Genomic DNA, 21,709 nt, shown 5'->3' with positions numbered 1-21,709 from the left:
ATGAAAAGTAGAAAATGTTGAGGAGAAATGCAGGAATTATTCAAGCAGATAAAGTTTTAAAAAAATAAAACAACAAACAAAAGCAGAAGATCTCATCCTCTGTGAACTTCTCTAGACTGCAAGAGAATCAAGTGAATCAATCTCTCCTCAAGATATCTGGAGGGAACAGAGGGAGGGAAAAAAGGCAGAATAACCCAAATCCTTCATATCAATCCCTGTGATTGCCATGGTGCTATAGTTTCCTCAGGAAAACCAATATATGACCAATGTCTTTCTGTTGCTACTGAACCTTTCCTTTATCAGTGTAGGGAATTACTCTCTTCCACAATATTAATGCTGATGAAGATCTCATTTTCCTTCCTCATAAGTTTCACACAATACATAAAACATAAGTTGGGACCTTTTTTTCTCCACACCTCTTTGTCCCACCTCAATTTACCTTTCCCTTGTGTGTTTTTTCATGTATACCTGCAAGAATCAGAGGTAATGTGGTAATCAATGCAGAATCAATTGGAATTCCTGAGATTTTGCTGTGTATTTAAGAAATCAGTCATCTGGAAGAGCTGTAACACCAAGTGAGCTCCCCTTGACATAACAAATCTCATGGAGATTTATCTTACAGAAACTATGAACTATTTCTGAGTAGATCCACTGCTTCCTAAAATAATTCACTGTTACATTGCAGCTGAATGACACAAGGTTGGGCAAATAATTAAGTGCAGAAAGTGTCAAGAACCTCAGAAGAAAAGAGGGCGTTTATCAGTGCTGGCAGGACTGGCATGGAAATGGTACAAACAGTGATTAGAAAAATGGTGAAAATGTTTCATTCCACCTGTAAATAACTATAAAAATTGTTGTCATTATTATTTAATATGAATGTGATTTTTCTTTGTTTCTCTGTTTACAGATTGTTTCATAACCTTATTCAAAGTTTTAATTGATTACTCAGGAAAAAAATTTTATAAAAAGGAGTTTCATCTGGGTTTAGCAAAACCAAACAAAAGTACAAACAAAACCTCTCCAAACCTAAGTAGAAGGAAAAAAAATTCATTTGAAAGTTAAAATTTTGAGAGTTCAGAAGAAATTATGGTCTTTTACTTCAGTGATTTTTAAGACAGACATTTGTGTCCAAGAGCTCTGCCATCAATGTAGCAGTGCAAGCATTTCCAAAAGCAGTAGGTCTGGTCTTTAGCTGTCCAAGTGGGTTAAATCCTGCTTTAATGATGTCTTTTTCAGTCTTATCACTACAGGACATCTATATGATTATCTTAGACCAGACACCAGGCTTTAAAATAAGAAAGCTTCGTTGAAAAATTATCTCACCATTCATACCTAAATATGGTTATGTTATCCTTTGATATAAAAAAGAAAAATACCATCTGTTTTGCATAACTCTGATCAGTGATAAACCCTGTTCTTTTCTAAATGGAGCGAAAACTAATATGAAGAAACAATTTTCAGTGCAATTGTAACTTATTTTGAGTAAGGTAATTTTTGGGCTGCATGTGCAGGTCTGATCAGTACAAAGAACCTATTGAATGGTGAGACAACAGCAAGCGAGATTACAAAAAAATTAATAATGAAAGAGCACACCTTTGTCTATAATTCAAGTCCCAAATATACAGCTATGTAGCAACATTAGGGCATGGTGAATGTGCTCTGTTATTTGCTTCACGGTGGGCTTTGAGCCAGGGAGTCATTCTGCCCGAGAGACAAAAGACACTCTGTCTGCACAGAGATCCTGCATCTTCCCGACACGTTTCCTCATACATTTTGTGAACTGTCTTTCCCCTCCCCTCTCCCTCTGTTATGTGAGCTGTGAACTGCACTGAAAATCTGTCTGTGACAGACACTTGCAGTACTTGGTCAGCTGTCAGACAAGCATGAGGTGAAAGACTTCAAATATGGCATTGGGCTCACAAACACACACACACACACACATAGAGAGAGAAACAGCCATCACTGGCTACTGCTCATGTCCAAGCATGGAAAAAACAACAGAACTCACCAAACCCCCCAAAAACCCCAAGGGAGAGAGTGCTTCTATATAAGTCTGAGATCTTGCAAACAAAGAAGGCACATTTTAGGTTTTTTACAGAATCACAGACACAATGGGTGAGGTTGGAAAGGGGCACAATGGGTCACCTGCTCCAACCTCCCCAATCAAGCAAGGTCATTCCAAATCACTTTTTAGTTTGTGCTCCAAGTGAAATATCCTCTCTGGGCCCTGTACAATAACAAAAGGATGCTGTCTTCTCCTACAGCACCCTGAAAACACAATGCAATACTCAGAGAAACCAAAGGAAAGTTGCCAGGTTGATCCAGTCTGAGATCAGATCCTGAAAAGCTTTCTTTGTTAAAAATCTCACCAAACAGACCATCTGGGCTGGAGTATACAAGTGACACAAACTCCTTGGTTTCTTTTTGACTCTGAGAGAGATATTTTTGTCCCCTGGGCTGCAGGACTCTTTCAGTGTAATTTATAAATCTAAACAAAAACCATGGCCCACATGAGTATGCCTAATATTCAAAGCTATTCCTAATGTCTCTGGATGCCTGTAGAAAACTGAATTTTACTGTCAGAGATTACAGGAGTCAGGATATGTTCCTCAAGTGTGGACATTTACAATTAGGCATGTGAATTTGAATCCTGCCATCAGCTCACTCCCTGCCACTGCAGAGTTTAAGGCACCTGCAGTGGGTGGCTGATCCTTTTTTAAGATTGAGAAAAAACATGTCAAATATAAATTTGATAGAATTGTCTGAATTTCATCTTCATTGAGCCCTAAAGTGGACTAAATGGCTGCCATTTAGACAGCTGAGTGTCCATTCCTCTCCCTCAGGGTTATTCTTGGCTCTCTGAGATGCTCTGTCAAATCTGAGACAGCCACCCAGGGCTGTCAGATATTGCAAAAACATCAATGGGAAGTTCTAACTTTCTGAACCAGTAGCTAATGTTGAGGCAGAATATTTTACAGCATCTCAAGACAGCGCCAGGCACTGAAGTGGAGACAAATGAAATCAAATTTGTAGGAAAGTGACTGATTCAGACAGTGGGCTAAACTCAGCTGCCCAAACTTTGGTGTTTAGTATCATGTACCCCAAAAAAATAAGAGGAAGGAGGCAAAAACACCAGAATAACTAACTCCTGGATATACTCAAACAGAAAAAGGAAGCAATTGGCAGACAATGCCTGGTAAATCCCCAGAGCTGGAAGCATTTGACTTACTACAATGAAATAATGGGAATGCTATTCATTTACCTCCACGTAGACATTTAGGGTTATTTTAAGTACTGCCGAATGTCCTACCTTGCCTCCATCTGACACTCCAGAAGGGGAGCCTCCCTGAAGTGCTGTGTAATACCTGTTAGTACCGTGCATATGTCTCAAATATGCTGCAGCAAAATTGGCAACAGACGTCCATGTTTCAGCAACAAAATCCTCCCTTGTGCCTGCAATTCCAACTTCCCTGAGCATTTGGAGACCCCCACCTTGCAAGTTGTCACCCAAATAGCACAGAGGAGTGTCAGCCAGTGATGGCACAGAGCAGCGCAGTCTGGTGTGCCATCCAAGATACCCTTGTTCCCAGGCAGTGGGAGCACATGGCTTCATGCATGGAGACATTTGTTCCTTCTTTTCCAGCCATGAGGGGTTTGGTTTCTTCTCCCAAGTAACCAGCAACAGGACAACAGCACATGGATTCAAATTGTGCCAGGAGAGGTTAGGATTGGATATTAGGAAAAACTTCTGCATTGGAAGGGTGGTCAGGGCTTGGAACAGGCTGCCCAGAGAAGCTGTGGGGTCACCAGGCCCAGAGGAATTTAACAGAGGTGAGGATGTGGCACTGAGGGACATGGTTCAGTGCTGGTTGTTGATCTGAGAGGTCTTTTCCAACTTCCATCACATCAATTCTGTGATTCTATGATTCTTGCAAATAATCCAAGCTTATTCAGTGTTCTCTACACCTAATGCTGAGGACACATCCAGAGAGGATGCTCAGACCCTTCTGGTGCATGTCCAGCATACAGGTTGAGATCTGCATCATGCAGTTGCCCATAATGACATTTTTTTCAAGAAAAAGTGAAAGGGAATCCTGGATTTGTGTGCAGAAGTTGAGTTCCATCTGTGACTGAGCCACAACCTTCCTGCATGCGACAACCAACTCTTTTCCTCTCATTTCCTTCCATCTCATCCTGTAATCAACATTACTTCCCCTTTTCTGAGATTGCTTGGGTGGGCATATCCAGTGATTCTTGTCAAATATGTCCAGAAATGTCTTTGTCACTGAAATTTTTAGAATCCTTAGAGTTCTTGACAGAGAGATAACAATCAGTTCCCTCCTGACAGTGCTGAACTTCCCCACTTCTCTCCACCTCTCTGTTCCTTATTTTTCTTTGTGATGAGCACCAAGAAGCCCCAGTTCATCTCCACAAACTCAACCTTCATGTAATAATAGTTTGCTTTCTCTTCCACAATTTTGCATTTAGTATTCTCTTCCCCTTGCTCTGACTCTGTCTGAATTCTTACTTTTCTCAGCATGCCTTTAAAAGTGATCACAGAATTTAAAAGTGTGTCTTTCCCCAGCCTGAGAAACCATACAAACCAGGGAGAAGCTGCAGAATTTCTCTCTGAAGAGAAAAACAAAAAAGATGGATTCTCCAGGGATGTTCATGAGTTATTCCCTTCCTTCACCAAAATTTCCTCAGCTTCTGCTATACATTTAGCCCAATAAGGTGAGCTTTTAGTATCCTTTTCATTAATAAGTCAAATGCAAATAATTAAAATAAAAAGACAGAATTAAAAATATGTGGGACTTTAATAAGGCCATTCAATAATCATAATTATGATTATAGATACTTCTAAGACAACATACAAATTTGTTTAGATGTTGACTTTGGGATCAAATGAAACATGTCCCAAAAATACCTGTTAATTTTCAAAGTCTGTGAAAGGAGCCTTCCTCAAATGTAGATGCCCATGATTATTTAAATTAAATCCATTTCAGGTGCATAAATGACCTTTAGAAAGTGGTCTTGATGGTATTTGCAATGTTCTTTTCTTCAGAATGTCTTGTCATCTTTCCTAGCAATATTTGATTTTAGGTGGATTCAACAGGGATGTGACTATATAAGCTATCAATGTAGGATATGACCACAGATATAGATTGCAAATACTTACTTCTTAAAAAAATCAAAATGCACAATTTGGTAGAATTATCTCTATTTCTTCCTTACATTGTAACCACAGCTTAATTTTGACAGGAGTTCTTTAGATCTGTAAGTTGATAAAGTTTATTGCATTTTGTATGTCTGTTAACATGGAATACCTGACCAATAAGTTTTATCTTTTGTTATCTTCATATGCATAGGATTTAGCATGACAATATTACTTCAAATATTACTTGGGATTATGTCCAGGTACTTGATAGCAGGATACGATTTCAAACTTATAAGAAAAGGGAATTAGTCCCAAATATTGTGGGATTTCTCTGTGAAACTGGCAGTACATTATTCATGGAAATAATTATTAAGCTCCCCAACAGTGGAAAATTTGTGCATTAACATTTCCTGTGCATGGTGTTAAGACAAGGCCTTTTTGTGGGAGGCAGATCAAAAAGATTTTGGGGGTTTCCCTTCCTGTGGCAGGCCACAAGGTGTAATTCTGCACTGGCATTAAGGAGGACCTAAATGTGTTCAGTGCCTGGAGAACCACAAGTACTGCGGGAAAACAGATTTGCACTGTGAACAAAATTCCCCCTGTTCAGTGCATTTTCTTCTCCAAGTCAAGGAGAGTTAAATAAAAACACACTGGGATAAAGAAAAACAGAAATACAGCTTGGCAACAAAATTTTCTGCCACTTAGACACCTTATCAGAGTAAATTTTTTAAATCTAATTCTGTTTTCTTTATAATGTACATCACTACTCTTAAACACGAGACACTGCTGCTCCTGTAAGGACTCTTGTTTTAGACTACCTCAGGGTTTGATCAGGCTAAAGACCTGAAAAATCACACTGGAAAGAAGAGAAACAAGGACTCCACTAGTCCAGTGCAGCAATCAAATATGAAACTGAATTTTGGAACTTTTCCATGGATGTATTGCAATGATCCATGCTCAAAAAAGGGTATGAAATATACATCAGACATTTATAAAAATCCACAGAATGCTTCTATTCTATCTTTTTTTTTCAGGCCCAAAAACCTTATCATAAACCTTGCCTTCCATGACATCTAACATTTTCTTCTTGACATTTTAAAATCAGAATTGGTAACAGCAGGCATGCTGGGAATTAACTGCATCAAAGATCTAAAGGAGACATTATAGAAAAGTGTGGTATGGTATAAGGATGTTACACAGCCTTGCTATACTGCTAAGAGAGTGGCAAACAACATCTCACCCTAAACACAGAGACACTTCTTTCAGATAAATTATGCAAATTTAATTACATTTTTAGCTGCATTTCTCTTGTGATTGCCTGGTCGAGTCGATCCTTGAAACAGAATCTTTCTAAATAAATGCACTGTTGCTAAATGCATTTGCTATGGCAGAAATCTGAAAATACTGAAAAATTAATCTTCAGATTCCTGCTGGCTTACAGTTACTGGCTCTGGGAAGAGCTACAGAAGAGCCTGGGGTCTGTGCCCTCTGTTGAAATTAGGGATGAAAGAGCCATTGACTCTTGGGAGAAGCAGTGTAATTTTTAGGATGGAAGCACCAAACCTCAGTGATTGACTTTGCAATCTGTCTATTCCTGGAGATACACAGTGGAGCCTTCAGGCTGCTGTTTTCCTAAGTTTTCAGTGTTTCCATCAGTTTCCTTGGAGAATTAAAACCCTGGGAAACACAAAACTGAGATAGAAATAAAAGCTGAGGCATTAAGTTTCTTTAAGGATTATTAATATAGTTTGGAATCTCCATAATGGACTCAAAATATTTATCAAGCCATGTAATCTGAGGCTGCACTGAATTACCTCCCTGAGATAAATGCAGATGATACATAGGAAAAAACCACACTTTTGTTCAGACTAATAAAAAAGTGATATGCTCTAATAATTGAGAAAATTCTTATCATATGGAATATGAGAAAAGAATGTGGCTGATTATATCCCAAATTCCAGTGGGAAACCAGCCAAGAAAGTCTTTAAGAGCAATAAATTTATTGACCATCCCATTTGTGTAATAGGAATGGAACTCCAGCTGAGTATCTGGGTTTTCAGTTTGTGGTGGACAGAAAATGAGAAAACTCCACCTATTTAGGACTGAGGAACAGAAAGGAAGAATGCTGCTGTGAAGGTAAAATATTTCAAATGTTTTGACAAACCTTTATTCAGGTTTCTGCTGTATTTAGTGAATGGGAATGTCACCCAAGGTTAGTCTCTAAGATGAATCTGGAGGTTACCCACCACTTTAAAGACTTAAAAATAATTTTTAGATTGATAAATTTAGTTTAGCTTTATCCTAATCTATGATAAAAATTATTTTTTTCTACACTGGAAAAAAGCTGATTTCTTCTACCTCTAATTCTCTGTCTTCAGCCACGAAGCAGAAAATACCAGGAGCATTTAGATATCTGGAGATTGCCTCCCACATACAAAAATAAATTGTCAGAGTGGAGTTTCAGAGGCTTTTGTGACATTTATTGTAAGTCAGGGTCACTGCGTGGCCAACAAGAACAGAACAATGTTTTCAGAAGTTAATTTACTAAGATGGGACTCTAAGACAGGAAAACAGAAAAGTGTCTCTGTCTATTGAATATTGAGGGAATCTGAACACCTATATTGTGTTAGATACATATCATTTGGATATCTAAGGATAGAGGAATGTAAATTCTTTATATAGTTTATTAGTGCTTTTCGTTCTTGCTGTGATAGGCTCTGGGACCCTGCTCTGGGAACTCTAGAAAATGCTGTAGAAATAAGAAGGAGCAGATGATTTTTCTCCTAGATATTGAATGGCTGGATACAAAAGAAAAGAGGGATATAGATAAATAGGGATAGTAAATGGAGAAAATAAAAACAAAATAGGTTTGATCTTATATAAGACAATAACCACAGACTAGATCTAGCTTACTCAATGAAATATTTTGTAGGCATCAAAACTAAGAAAATACAGAAGAAACTGCAAATGTTTATTGATCACTTTCCCATAGCAAAACTAAAGATGTTGAAAATATACCAGTTAACAGGTTAAATTCATCACCAGGTGCTGAAGGAGTCATGGTCAAAATCTAAAAACTGGGTGAAAGATGAATGTCAGGAAACAGAGGGGCTCTACATACCTGAGAAATGGGAACAGTAGCTTATGACTAATGAGATGGAGTTGGCATGAAAATTTAAAGACAAGGAATTGTATTCTTATTAGCAATGCCAGACCAAAAGAGTCACTATAAATGCCTGATTTATGCTTAATGGGATTTGCTAGAGGAATGAGGTTTACATAATCAGCCAGTTTGCAGGTGATGCAGACCTGAAAGGAGGGGCTCCTACAGCAGGTGGTGGAGCTGCTGCTCATGGGGACCTCAACAGGCTGCAGGAATGATCTTTAGAGGTCCCTTCCAACTTGAGATGTTCTGTGATTCCATGAAAATAAACTTAGGAGGTGTCATGACAGAATATTCACAGAAATGTTGCTGGGGGATAGGCTGTTGTTGTGAATCATTCTCTTGGGTTTTTAGGCAGCTCTTACACTTGAGTGGGGAGCTGATTCACAAGGTCTCAGTGTATATTAGGCAGAGGAATGACTGACAAACATAATAGGATACTGTCTTTACCTTATGATCCATTGCTCACTGATCACATGCATAGAGATTTTCATTAGCTATGGTTATAATGATTGTGCTAATTACACTTGTTTTCTCATACAGCAATTAGAGGTTCCCACTGTAATGTGTCGAACTGCTGTATCTGTCAATAAATAAAATAAGACAGGTCTCTCTTTGTTCCTCTCCAGTGTAAGCACCATAAAAATCACACAACCTTAGAAAAATTTTGGTTGCACAGGATCTCTGAAGCTCATCTGGTCCAACACCATGTTCAGCCTCAAGTCTGTGTTGTAGAAGAGTCAATCTCTGCCTTCTCCCTTTCCAATACAGCGGCCCTTTGCTAGGCTTACTCTGCTGAAGCCTTTCTTGTACTGGGGACTCTAAAACTGGCCAAAGCACTCCCAACACCATTCCAGAATTGCTCAAAATTTGGTTTAATCACTATTTTCAGTTCATGCACTGTGCAGTGGCCAATCCAGCGTGGTTTGTTGTTCGTGATGACTCTTGTGCAGCTTCTCATAGAATCATTTACACTGGAAAAGACCTCTCAGATCATCCCTGCCCATGGTGGGAGGCTTGGAAGTAAATGATCTCCAAGGTCCCTTCCAACCCAAACCATTCTATGATCAAGTCCAACCCCTAATGTATTTTTGTAGAGCTGTTTCCTGAATAATTAGTGTCTTTAATTGTTTGCTTTCGGATCTTATCTGTCAAATCACAGCTCTAGCTTTTTGGGATTCATCTGAATGACGGCCTTTTTATCCAGCATGTGGACTGCTCCCTGCAGTTTGGTGTCAACCCCAAACTTGCTGAGGGTGTGTTTCTCTCCACATAATTACAAATCATCAACCACCCTACAGTCATTTCATCTGGCAGAGCCAAGGTGCTGCTTTCCCAGGTGTGGAAAAGTAAAGGCCTGTTCTGAAGGCGCAACCTGAGTTCTCAGGGAGGAGCTGAGTAACTAGGAAGACAGGAGATCTGAATTTAAATTAAAAAAAACCAGCAACATTTGATATAAAAGCAGACAATGACAGCTGCTCAGGTCAGCAATTACTGGAGATTGAACATGGACACAAGCAATCAGTGCACACAGAAAATCCCTTCTGATCTGGCAGTGTTCCCATCCATCCCATCTCACCCCATGTACCCAGAAATGCCAAAACAAATACAGGTTTTAATGTTAATGCACATGGTAATCTTTCAATCTTTATCCAATATTCATTAAAAAGATAAATTACAGAAACATCCTTGTCTCCTTTTTTGGCTTTTACACTATAGGACCAATGTAAAGAATCCATGGAATGAACAGGAACTCGGCCTAAGGCTTTTTAAACTCCCATGGAAAAATCAATGGGCAAGATTCCATCTTGGTTACAACAATGTCAGTCTGGAGGCATTGTTAATTAGTAGTAATAATAATAATAATAATAATAATAATAATAATAATAATAATAATAATAATAATAATAATAAAGTCAGTAGCTGGCTGAGTTTATTTGCATTGCTGGAGATCAGGATCAAATGTTACTACAAAATTTGGTTGTGTCAATCATTAGCAGAGAGCGTTATACCTGGCCTCCCCATTGACTGCAAATTTCAAATTTAAGATGTAACACTTCCAAAAATAACTTCAGAGTATTCCATGTATTCCAGTACAAGAAGTAAGAGGAAATTAAAATGGAAGACAAGCAAACAACTTCCTTTTTGGATGAATTTAAGCTTGAAAAATATGCTGTTGTTCTATCTGGTCACTACATGAACTTTGTAATACTTGTGACGTTGAATCACCTTGTCCTATCAGGAAACAGAAGAGCTATAAATCACCCTCCAGTGAAGAATTCCTGCCAATTCTACAACTACCTGATGAAGGACTATTGGAATTAATACCACAACAAAGGACAGAAGAAACTTTTGATCTTCATGGAAACAAAAGGTAGGATTCGCCTTGATTCGTTGGCTTAAATTATTTTTTTTTTCCTGTATAAAATACAACCTGTCATCAGAAGACTTCTTGAAAAATTTAGACAGAAGAGGATTTTATTCAGTGAAAAGGATTATATAGGCAATAGTGTAACACAAGCTAAAACAAAAAGATGGAGAAAATGGATGAACGATCAAAAATACTAGAAAAGCCACCTGTATCAAGAAAGCAGCATCTTAGTAAATTATTTATACATAGAGAAAGGGACAGAGAGACAGTCAAACACATTGAATGGGATATAGATTCAGTTTAGTAAGTTCTATTGGTTCATGTTTCTATCACCACCTATTTTCAGAGTGGGAAAATTACCACCTTGTTTAATTGACTCCTCTTCTGCAAAGTAGCTGCTAAGAAGCCTTTGTGCAATAATGCTTTACAAGTGTAATGACAGAGACTTAATTCTATTTCAGGTCTTTCTCAAGGATAATAAAAAATAATTGGGATTTTTTTGTTAATGGTTATCCAATTAAATGAATAATTTAGGATACACCTTTTTATTTTTTTATTTTAGAAGGAGAGACTGGAAAAACATATTCTCATGGGTTTGCCAAACTCATACAAACTAGGGATGCTAAAGCACCATCTTTCAGTGGCAGATCCTGGTATACAGATGGATTTGCAGGAAAGTCAGTAAGACTTGGCACATGTCCTGATTTATGTTTGATTGAGGGGGAGCAGGGGAGGGGGAGAGAGAGACTGATTTTAGGACCGGTGCCTAGAAATTAATGCAGAGCAATTAAATTTACATCTCATAAACTGTAAGCATTTGGTTGAAATCAGTGGGATTGCCAAAAGTATGTTAATATCTTGGAGTGGGAAACCCACTGGGTCTTAGAAAGCATTCCAATGGCATTTTGAAACTCGTATCATGTATTAAATTACCAATTATATTTAATTGTAAGTTAATTCATAGAAAATATTACAGTGAATGAATACTTTGCCCATGTCTCTAAATCAGCTTCTTCAGATTAGTTTGCAAACTAGAAAGCTTCATCATTTCAGTGAATAATTTTTTCCTTTAATATATGTTTTATGTGCAAAAAGGGTTGCCTTATACTTGCATCTCATCATATTTTGCATTCAAAAGACATATTTTTGCTTGTAACTTGAGTACAGCTGAAAATAGTCCAAATTCTATTTACTTTCTAGTTAGAAATTAAATGAAAAGCATATTTTTTCATGATATTGGGAGCATAACCTTTTGTTGCTAAACACCTAAGTCAGACAAAGTGCAAAGTTTTGTAACGGCTCTGAGAAATACGAGTTAGAGAAATTAATAAGAAAAACATTCTGTGGTTCTAAAGCACTTCAAGGAGGCACAGGTGATGTTAAAATCTAAAGTAAGGGACATAAAACAATACTAAGAACAGGAGATCAATGACTTACTCTGTTAAATCATCCATATGTTTTCCCCTGGATCAACTGGATCTTCCCTCAAATACAAGTGCTTGGAATAATCCACCCTATTTTGAAGGCTGTGAGAGTTTAATTGGACAGAAGTGACCAGTCCTTCCGGTTTTTCGGCCTCTGAGCTCCAGCTGCCCACAATCACAGTCCATGGGTTTTGTTGTTTAGCAGAGCTGGAGCAGCATCCCTGCCTCAGGCTGGGCATTTGGGTCACCCCCAGAGCAAGGTGAGAGCCTGGTGAAGAGCTGGGGCCTTGCTGTAACACCTGGAAAAGCATATTTATTCTTAACCATGTGTTCTCCACAAGTACCAATGCTCTCCAGAGCACCCTGTGTTTTGTATAAACTGGTTGCCTCCAGGCAAAGGGGCTTTGCTGAATATGAAAGGATCAGCAAGCCCTACTGGCCTCTCCCCAAGAATAATTTAAAACTAAAATCAGCAGCCCCTCAAAACCAAACAAGGTAAGCTAATAATACACCTCTGTGGTAACATGCCCATAAATTCCCTCAGAGTGGGAGGCTGGGAAAATTGCCAGGACAAGTAAATTCCACTCTAGTCACCTGCTTGCCTGCCAGAGGTAGGTGAGCAGAAACCAGCTAAGTGTAGCTCGTGTGGCTGATTGCAGATACCTGAACTTTGCAGTGACCTCCTTGGTCACTGGAGTGGTGTTTGAGCCTCCCAGGCAAGTGGAGTCTTGGAATCCAAGGTCTGGTGGATGCCTCTTCAATTAGAATGAGATATTTGTAGAATAACCTGAGTTGGACGGGACCCACAAGGATCATCAAAGTCCTACTCCTGGCCCTGCATGGGAAATACCAAGAATCACAATGTTAGAGAGGGCTTTAATTTCTGTTGTCATTTCTTATTACTTGTAATATAGTCAAGACCTGTCTTAAAGCAAATAAAACCGAAAAAAATCTTCCTGAAACAGGTCTTTCCCAGTTCTGCCCCAGCTCACATGCAAGATTTTGTAGTGCTGGTCACTAAGCTTTGAGCAGGTTTTGAATATTGACTCCTACACCCAACAGTAGAGATCAGATGGGCTCAGTGTCTAATTCCCCTCTCAACCAAAGCACTCCAGTCAGAGCAGGCAAAGGGGAGCAAGGGAATTTTCAGATTCACTTTGACACAGAAACAGACTAAGAGCAGCATCCCATCCTCATTCTGCAGTTTGAGAATGAGCAATAGGCTTCCTGCAGGAAGGGCAGCAAAAATACCTGTGAACACCTGTGGGGATATTCCATCAGTGTTAATGCAGGAAGTATGAGATGTAAAAAGCAGCTGATTCATAGAAATTTGGAAATAAAGAGGGAGAATTAATTTTATTGTTATAGTTCTAAAAATGAATGGGACGGAGGGAGGAAGGAAGGAGGGAAGGAGGGAGGGAGGGAGGGAGGGAGGGAGGGAAGGAAGGAAGGAAGGAAGGAAGGAAGGAAGGAAGGAAGGAAGGAAGGAAGGAAGGAAGGAAGGAAGGAAGGAAGGAAGGAAGGAAGGAAGGAAGGAAGGAAGGAAGGAAGGAAGGAAGGAAGGAAGGAAGGAAGGAAGGAAGGAAGGAAGGAAGGAAGGAAGGAAGGAAGGAAGGAAGGAAGGAAGGAAGGAAGGAAGGAAGGAAGGAAGGAAGGAAGGAAGGAAGGAAGGAAGGAAGGAAGGAAGGAAGGAAGGAACTTGAGCAAAAGCCGGAAAACATACAGGATTAAGATGTATTTTGTATTCAGAGAAATGAAAACTGTAAAAAGAAAATTAATTGCTCATTCTCACTTTTCAGAGATGATTCTGCCAGCAGTGTTCCTGTGTTTCACAGCTGTGCTGCCTCCGTCCACTGGACAGGTAGAATTTTATCTCTTATTTCTAAATAAGAGATATTTGTAAAATTTGGGTGGGCCCTGAGGCACTTGTGGACCAACTGAATTTGGCTTTTCCTATGCACACCAAACATATGCTGAAAGAGTCTGATGAGATATTTAGGATCTGGAAAGCATTTATTCTTGAAGTAATAGATATAGAATCTGGAAAGCACTTATCCTTGAAGTCTGCTTCATTTCAAAACAGTTTTCTGGTTCTACATTTGCACAAAAAAACCATCTAAAGATGTACTTGTAAGTTGGCTCAGAGATAGCTGTATTTTCCAGAAGTTTCCATACACAAATCCAATAATCTGGACCTCCTAAAGATCAAGCACTTTTCCCATGAATTCCACACAGGTTTATAGATATCATTTACTTACCTCTCTTCCTTTCTCATCCCACAAGTCCTGAGGTATTGCCTCTCTCTTTGCTCACAGTCCCATCCACTCAGCCCATATCCCTGATTTCCCTCAAACAGCTAAATTAGCACCCTGAATGCACTCACAGAATGGTTCCTCCCAACTCAAACAGTCTGAAATCTGTAGTTTGCTACTTCTCCATCACATGACTGATGGCTTGACTGCATTTCCTCCTAATCCTTCAATTTCTCCTCTCAATGCTGCAGTCCAGACTAGTTGAGAATGGATGTAAAGAGGAGGCTGAGTTCCTCACATGGCTATTTTTTAATTAGAGAACATGTGAAAACCATGAGAAATTTTGTCAGAATTATGACAGAATTGGAAGAAGATCTATGGCATGAAAGGTATAAACATTTTCTGTTCAGTGGGATGTCCTGATGAAGTACCGCAAGAAGCCCGAGATGATCCTGTGATTAAACAACAGATTTCTTCAATAGAAAAACATTGATAAAGAAGTTTAAAACTACAAGAGAAACATATCATAAACACAATTAATATATTCTGATGATTTGTAGATCCTCTTTACACAAAACCTCATTAGGAAATTATAATATTGGTAAATAAGTCTGGTTCTGTTGCCTAAATGTGAGTCTACAGGCATAGACACATTCCAGAATATCCCAGTCCTCCACAGAGGGTTGGGAGATAAAATACAGGAATCTGTGTTATTATTGCTTAGCTTTACGCTGTGGAACCACTGAAATGCTGCTCCACATGGAAGAGACACTTAGGAGACAAAGAGGACCACAGTCCTTCCTCCCCCACAGGCATTACGTCCTTGGTTGATAATAAAATTTTGGTATTTTAATATTTCCTACACAGGATGCAGGATTTAGTAAAATTCAAATGAAACAGAAATACAGCTTTTTTTTTTTTTTTTTTTTTTTTTCAATTTAGGAAACTGCAGCTCTCAATGCTCTGTCAAGCAGCAGAGCAGAGCAGCAGAAATTGATTGTTGACAGACATAATGCCCTCAGGAGAGGAGTAAAACCAACTGCCAGCAACATGATGAAGATGGTAAGTTGTGTGCTGTAAATTTATTTTTAATGAGTGGTGGACTATATGAGAGATACAGGACTGTATGCCGGGTCACATTATTTTATTTAGCCACAAATTCCTTCTCCAGACCTTTCCTAAGGATTGAGCACAGCCAGCACCAAGAGAAACATAAGGCTGGGCAGGTGGAAAAAAAAAACCTGGAAAATGTGGTGGTGTATTAACAGTAATGTCTCTTTTGAAGTAAAATTAAAAGGAGAAGAAAGATCTATAGCATAATTAATTTCTTTCTGATGCATTCTTCATCAGGCTTCACAGTTTCCATTCACTTGGTGCACAGTAACTTTGCTCCTACCTCCCTCTCCACTCAAAAAATGGGATCAAAAGGATTTCGCATTTGACTTTTTTCTCATTTAAATGTAATTTCTAAATGTTGCTCCTTTATGAGGGGTATGCATGAGGGGTTATTCATGGGTGTGTGACAGATATTTTCTTCTTTCATTAAGGAATGGTGTCCTGCAGCTGCAGAGAATGCCCAAAATTGGGCCAATCAATGTAATTTAAGGCACAGTCCTCCTAACCTGAGGAGAACCAGTAAGTGCAGCATGAGTGGAGCTGAACAACATCACAACTTATTGATGTGGCCACTTTGAGGTTTTGCTTGTTTGGGGGGAAATGAGATGCAATTTTAATTTCATACTGATTTTTTTTGTCATGTGACAAATGGAAATTTCTAGGTAGAAATCTGCCCAGTGAGCAAGAAAAATTCAATCCCATTCTCATCCCAGTTTTACATAGTATATCCCATTTCTACAGCAGATGAAAAATATTAAATCATAGTGATAAAGCATATTCTCCTAAAATATCCATCAGAAAAAAGGGAATCTAGAGATCTAGAGCCAGCTAATGCAGAAACCAGTTCACTTGTGCTGGTTTGAAATGTCTGGGAAGAAAAGGGCAAAAGGCAAAGGTGTAAAACTGGCTGGTGGTGCTAAGCATGGTTTCTCAGACCAGACTTAAGAGTTTTTAAATCCCCTGGCAAATTGCAACCTAAAACTGAACTGTCTCTGAGGTTCAGATTAATACTTAGTCATTGGATATTGAATTTACAGCTGTACCATGTTAACAGGCCAGTGTGCTGCTGATTGACCTCTACCCGCACCACATCTAAGATGTGGACAGTCCTGTCAATATTTTTTCCTAAAATATAAATCCTCTGATTTTTTGCCAGGGTGAATCCCATTTGAGGACCAATGCAGTGGCATTAGACCTGAATAAAAACGCAAGATAAGGGCAGTAGAGACACTTTCTTGTGTGCCAGGAGTAAAATTTGGATTGTTGGGATTTTCCCAAGATTACTGGGTTGTGACCTGGATAATTATTGTTGGCAACTTCCAAATAGCAAAATTACAGCCATGAACCTACAATGCACCTGTGCAGGTGTTCCTGCAGTCATGCAGAATGTCTGCAACAACCAACCACTGGCCAAACAGGCCATGCTGCAAACTGGCCAAGTGACACCTTCGGTATTTAGAAAGGGTGATGTCACTCAGCTGGGGAAAAAACATCCTGCAGCCCAATTTAAGATGAGAATTTCTATGAAAATCATCCCACCTTTTGCTGGTTTGTTTTTTTGGGTTTTTTTTTTCTCATGTGTGTATTCTCTGTGCATTTCTCAGCACCATTCTCTTTTCAGATGTTCAATGTGGTGAAAATCTCTTCATGTCCTCTGCCCCGTTCTCATGGTCAGATGTTCTTCAGACCTGGTACAATGAGGAGAAAAATTTCGAATATGGAACTGGGGCAAAACCAAAAGGTGCTATGTTTGGCCATTACACTCAGGTAGATGTGTTTTTAATATAGATATTTATATTTCAGGCTGAACAAATAAATGTTAGCTAAGCAAGTTTTACCCTCTCATCTTTAAAGGAAATAAATACAATGGAGACATGAGAGTTATTCTAACAAAACAAGATGAAAACTTTCAAAGGAACAGAATTAGAATGAAAAGAATATGTAAAGTAACAAGATTAAAATGACAATAATAGCCTGAGTATATGTAGGAGTAAAGAGTAAAGATACTGGTATTTCAAGGCTTTAGGAAGCAGCAACTTGTTTAACATGTGGGAATTGCCCAGAAGGTGGAAAAACAGGGTTATTAAAGTATCAGCAAGGAAATATAAATAGGTTTGCTGCAGTCAACAGAGTTCTTTTGACTCAGAGGAGTTGGGCAATGGCTTATCCTTAACTTCTACAGTACCTGCACAAAAAACAGGATACAAAATTTTACATCATCATTCCTACATTAACAGTTGTAACTGAATGAAGACATAAATGCAAAATCAAAGCTTTTATAAACATGTGTCTTGAATTATTCTTGTTATATCCCCAATATTCTTTGGTTGAATAGGGGTGAAAGCAGATTTTCAGTAACATGGGGCTCATATTTTTACTATAAAGGGTAAATAAAGTGACTTAATCTCATTGCAAACATTTCTGTGATGCATATTGTACTTAAATGATTTTCAAATGTATATTTTCCATACTCCCATTATTTTTATTCTTATACCTACAGATGGTTTGGCACAATTCTTATAAAATTGGATGTGGTTTTGCTTTCTGCAGCAACACTACGTACAGTTACTTTTATGTCTGCCAGTACTGCCCCGCGTACGTATTGATTTGATTTTAGTACTTGTTACATCATCAAAATTAGTCAGGAGCTAGAGATATTTGTATCAGGGCACATCACCAATAGCTGAGAAACAGGTTGGAAGACTGTATTAGGAATATGAAAGGACAGAAACACACTTATGAAAAGAGTTGTCAAACAAGAAAAGCATAAAATATATTAAAGGGACACTGATTTTAAATTAAACGTCTCTTGCCTAAAAATCCTAATTTTCATAATAGTTAATTAGAAATAAATATTTTGCACATTCTACTTGAAATGTCAGTGCAGAAAGGCATACCAATATGTACAGTGAAGACTATAATTAATTCCAAAATACTTTAATGTGAATGTTTAAGTGATGATTTCAAAGAGTGCCTAAAATTAATTTCCACATTCACTATATCTTATTTTAGGTTGAACTTGACTGACCATCAGTAGCTCACCCAGCCTCTCTGACTCTTCTCCCCAACAGGATGGAGTAATTAAAAAATATTGCAAAAAGTTCATGGGTCAGGATGAGGTCAGGGGAGTTCACTCACCACTTACTGTCATGGGAAAAAGAGACTCAGCTTAGGAAAATTAGCTTAATTTATTACTAATCAAATCAGACTAGGATAATAAGAAGTAAAACCAAACCTAAAGTACCTTCTACCAGCCCTCATCTTCTTCCCAAGCTCAGCTTGATCCTGGTTTTCTCTGCCTCCTCCCCCTCAGCAGCACGATGGGATGGGACTGGGGACTCTGCTCAGTTCATCTTGTGCCATTTCTGCCACTCCTTCCTCCCCTTGCTCTTCCCCCACTCCCTTGTGGGTCCTTCTCACTGGAGAGATCTCCATGAACTTCAGTGTGGGTCCTTCCCACAGGCTGCAGTTCCTCCTGAGCTGCTCCAGCATGGATTCCTTCCATGCTTCCATTCCCTCAGGATTGGACTGCTGCAATCTGAGTCCCCCACACTGGTCACAAATCCAGTCAGGAGCTTGATCCAGTGAGGGTTTCCCATGGGATCACAGCCTCCTCCAGGCATCCTCCTGCTCCACAGGTTGCAGGTGGATCTTTGCATCCCCATGGACATCCATGGGCTGCTCCTGGTGCCTCTCCATGGGCTGCACCAGGGAACCTCAGCTCAGGTGCCTGGGGCACCTCCTCCCTCTCCTTCTGCACTGACCTGGGTGTCTGCAGGGTGAATTCTCTCACATATTCCCTCTCCTTTCTTCTGGTTGCTGTTGCATGCAGAATTTACCCTCCCTTGAATGTGTTATCCCAGAGCCACAATCTCCATCAGAGGGGTCCAACTTGGAGTGGCCAACACTGGTCCTGTCTGGAACAGAGACAGCCTCTGGTGTCTTCTCACAAAGGCCACCCCTGAAATTCCTGAATTCCTCCCCCTTTCTGCCCACTGCCAAAGCATTTCCAAATAAACCCAGCACACGTGTAAAAATTGACATATAACCCAGCATAAATGTAACAGTAAGTTACAGAAGTAACTGAGTGTAAATCTAAACATCTTTATAATTTATTTTTCCTCTTCAATATGGTGTAGTGACTTCATAGCTGATGTTGGTAACATTGATGTTTCAGGGGAAACCTAATAGGTTCAATGAAGACACCCTACAAGGAAGGAGAGCCCTGTGGGGATTGCCCCAATGCTTGTGAGGATGGACTATGCAGTAAGTTCCAAGCATTTTAATTGTGACATGGATAAAGTTGATGCTTAAAAAAACCCCTAAACAGCAATTAATATATGCAAACTAAATTAAAAAAAAAAAAAAACTGAAATACTAGGGCCAAAGCACTATCAGAAATCACATTTCACCATGCTGTCTGCTTTACCTAGGTGAGATAACACCTTTTCATGCCCAGGGGAGATAAATCTCATCCTTGAACCTACGAAATTCTAGGGAAGGAGGGGACTTCTTTACCTTTTTCTTACTTCTTCATCTTCTAAACAATGGTGGCAGATTAAATGGAAGTAGCAACGCACTTGATAAGAGCAAGTGGCAAACCTGAGATTTTAGAATTCTGGTAGGAAATAAAAACATATGGGCTGCATCTCACAATGCAAGATTTAATTAATATCTTCTGTTATTGAATTAACCAAATTCTCATCACAGACTGTAACATAAAGAAAGAAAACTTTAAAACACCTTTATGGATAAGTAAGAAATCTTGAAAAAGCCACTTATTTTCTGTGTGTGGTCAAATTAATGGTTGGGATGCTGCTGGGGAGTAAATGGCAACAGAGAAGAAAACAAAGAGAAAATAATGTTGATGAAAAATTATTCTGAAAGGACATGATGCAGGTTTTCACTTCCCACTCATGATTAATTTTGTGTTTCAAATCGTTTTCAGCCAAACCTTGAAAGTTTGAAGAGACTTTTGTCCAACATTCCTGGCAAAGTGTCCAGGGTGTGCCCAGAGCTTGGTCAAGTCCACTGCTCTGCTCCTGTCGATGCAAAACTGGAATAAAATGAGGTTCAACATGGATATTCATCTCCTTAATGAATTCTTCCACAAACACTGATTCCATCCTGCCTCTCCAACATGTGCAGAAGGACTGACTTCAGTACAGTGACTCATACAAAAAAAGTCTGTAGGTGATGTACATATTCTATTTATATAATGGTCCAGAACATGGTAGAAATCGTAATTTATTTTTTTTGTTTCTTTGCAAGATATATCTAATATATATTAGCTATTATTATTACCTAATTTAGATAGCTAACAGATAGCTAGATATATTATTAGCTTTTATCATCTTATTAGCTTTTATCTAGCTAATAGATAGCTAGATATATTATTAGCTTTTATCATCTTTCTTTTCCCAAAATGTTATCGAATAAACATTTTTTAAAGGTCTGTCGTTCCATATGTTTATTTTGTTCTTGGAATAGATGGATAGTGCTTGGTCATGTGACTGCTTTTAACTTGATTGAAAATTTAAACTATTGTACTGTTAACAGGACCAGAAGATAAACAGGATTGCTTGAAATATGTAATTCTTAAAAGAAATTAGGAGAACAGAGCAGTTTCCTGTAGATCTATTCTGGTTTAGAATCTGTTGCTGACATATGTTCTACTGTAAAATGCTCAGTTGTGAAAAAACCACAAAAAATACCCCCAAAAAACACACCAAATGTAGTTAATTTAAATTAAGAATCCTGTTTATAGTGTAAGATTGCATTTAAATACAGGTAACCAAACCTGCCTTGTAAAGAAAAAGGACTGTCTGAGAAAAGAGCTTAATTCACAGTAACAGATAGTCAAAAGGGGGAAGGTCCCTGCATTTGGGAACTTTCTTTTTCATAACAAGTAGACATGTGTTTTATTTTTTTTTAATATGTTCTTTCACTGTATCAGTCATTAAATTACTCATTCCTCACTGACCAGTTCATTGTAATTTTCATTCTTTCTTATTACCATGAAATAAAATTCTCTAAACTTCACCAAAGTTGTGACTTTATTAGCATTAGGTGTTGAAGGGAGCCTAAATATTTAGCAGCATGAGCAGAATCAGGTTATGTGAGAAGATTTCCTAAGCAAAAACAGAAGTCAGGCAAGCAAGCCTCCATCAGACTCCCTTTCAGAGAGAAACAACAATTAGCATAAATAACCTGCAATCCCCACTT

The 21,709-nt window shown here is 38.7% G+C and overlaps 1 protein-coding gene across 1 annotated transcript; it reads left to right on the top strand.

The window, feature by feature from the left end:
* The first annotated feature begins 10,615 nt into the window (after nt 1-10,615).
* On the top strand, nt 10,616-21,466 carry LOC134416856 (cysteine-rich venom protein kaouthin-2-like). Its single transcript, XM_063153535.1, has 8 exons — nt 10,616-10,695; nt 13,916-13,977; nt 15,311-15,430; nt 15,916-16,003; nt 17,106-17,251; nt 17,985-18,079; nt 19,662-19,750; nt 20,433-21,466. The coding sequence occupies exons 1-8, from the start codon at nt 10,683-10,685 to the stop codon at nt 20,441-20,443; spliced, it is 624 nt and encodes a 207-aa protein (XP_063009605.1). The 5' UTR covers nt 10,616-10,682; the 3' UTR covers nt 20,444-21,466.
* Nucleotides 21,467-21,709: the final 243 nt, after the last annotated feature.

Source organism: Melospiza melodia, chromosome 3 (assembly GCF_035770615.1).
Source record: "Melospiza melodia melodia isolate bMelMel2 chromosome 3, bMelMel2.pri, whole genome shotgun sequence".
Classification (NCBI taxonomy): domain Eukaryota; kingdom Metazoa; phylum Chordata; class Aves; order Passeriformes; family Passerellidae; genus Melospiza; species Melospiza melodia.
This window is presented reverse-complemented; position numbering and strand designations above follow the sequence as displayed.

Bases quoted from the DNA above. Each gene is read 5' to 3' on its own strand.
- LOC134416856 (XM_063153535.1), top strand. The intron at 15,431-15,915 runs GTAAGTTGTGTG...TCTTTCATTAAG, and splicing joins CCAGCAACATGATGAAGATG to GAATGGTGTCCTGCAGCTGC. The intron at 18,080-19,661 runs GTACGTATTGAT...TTGATGTTTCAG, and splicing joins GTCTGCCAGTACTGCCCCGC to GGGAAACCTAATAGGTTCAA.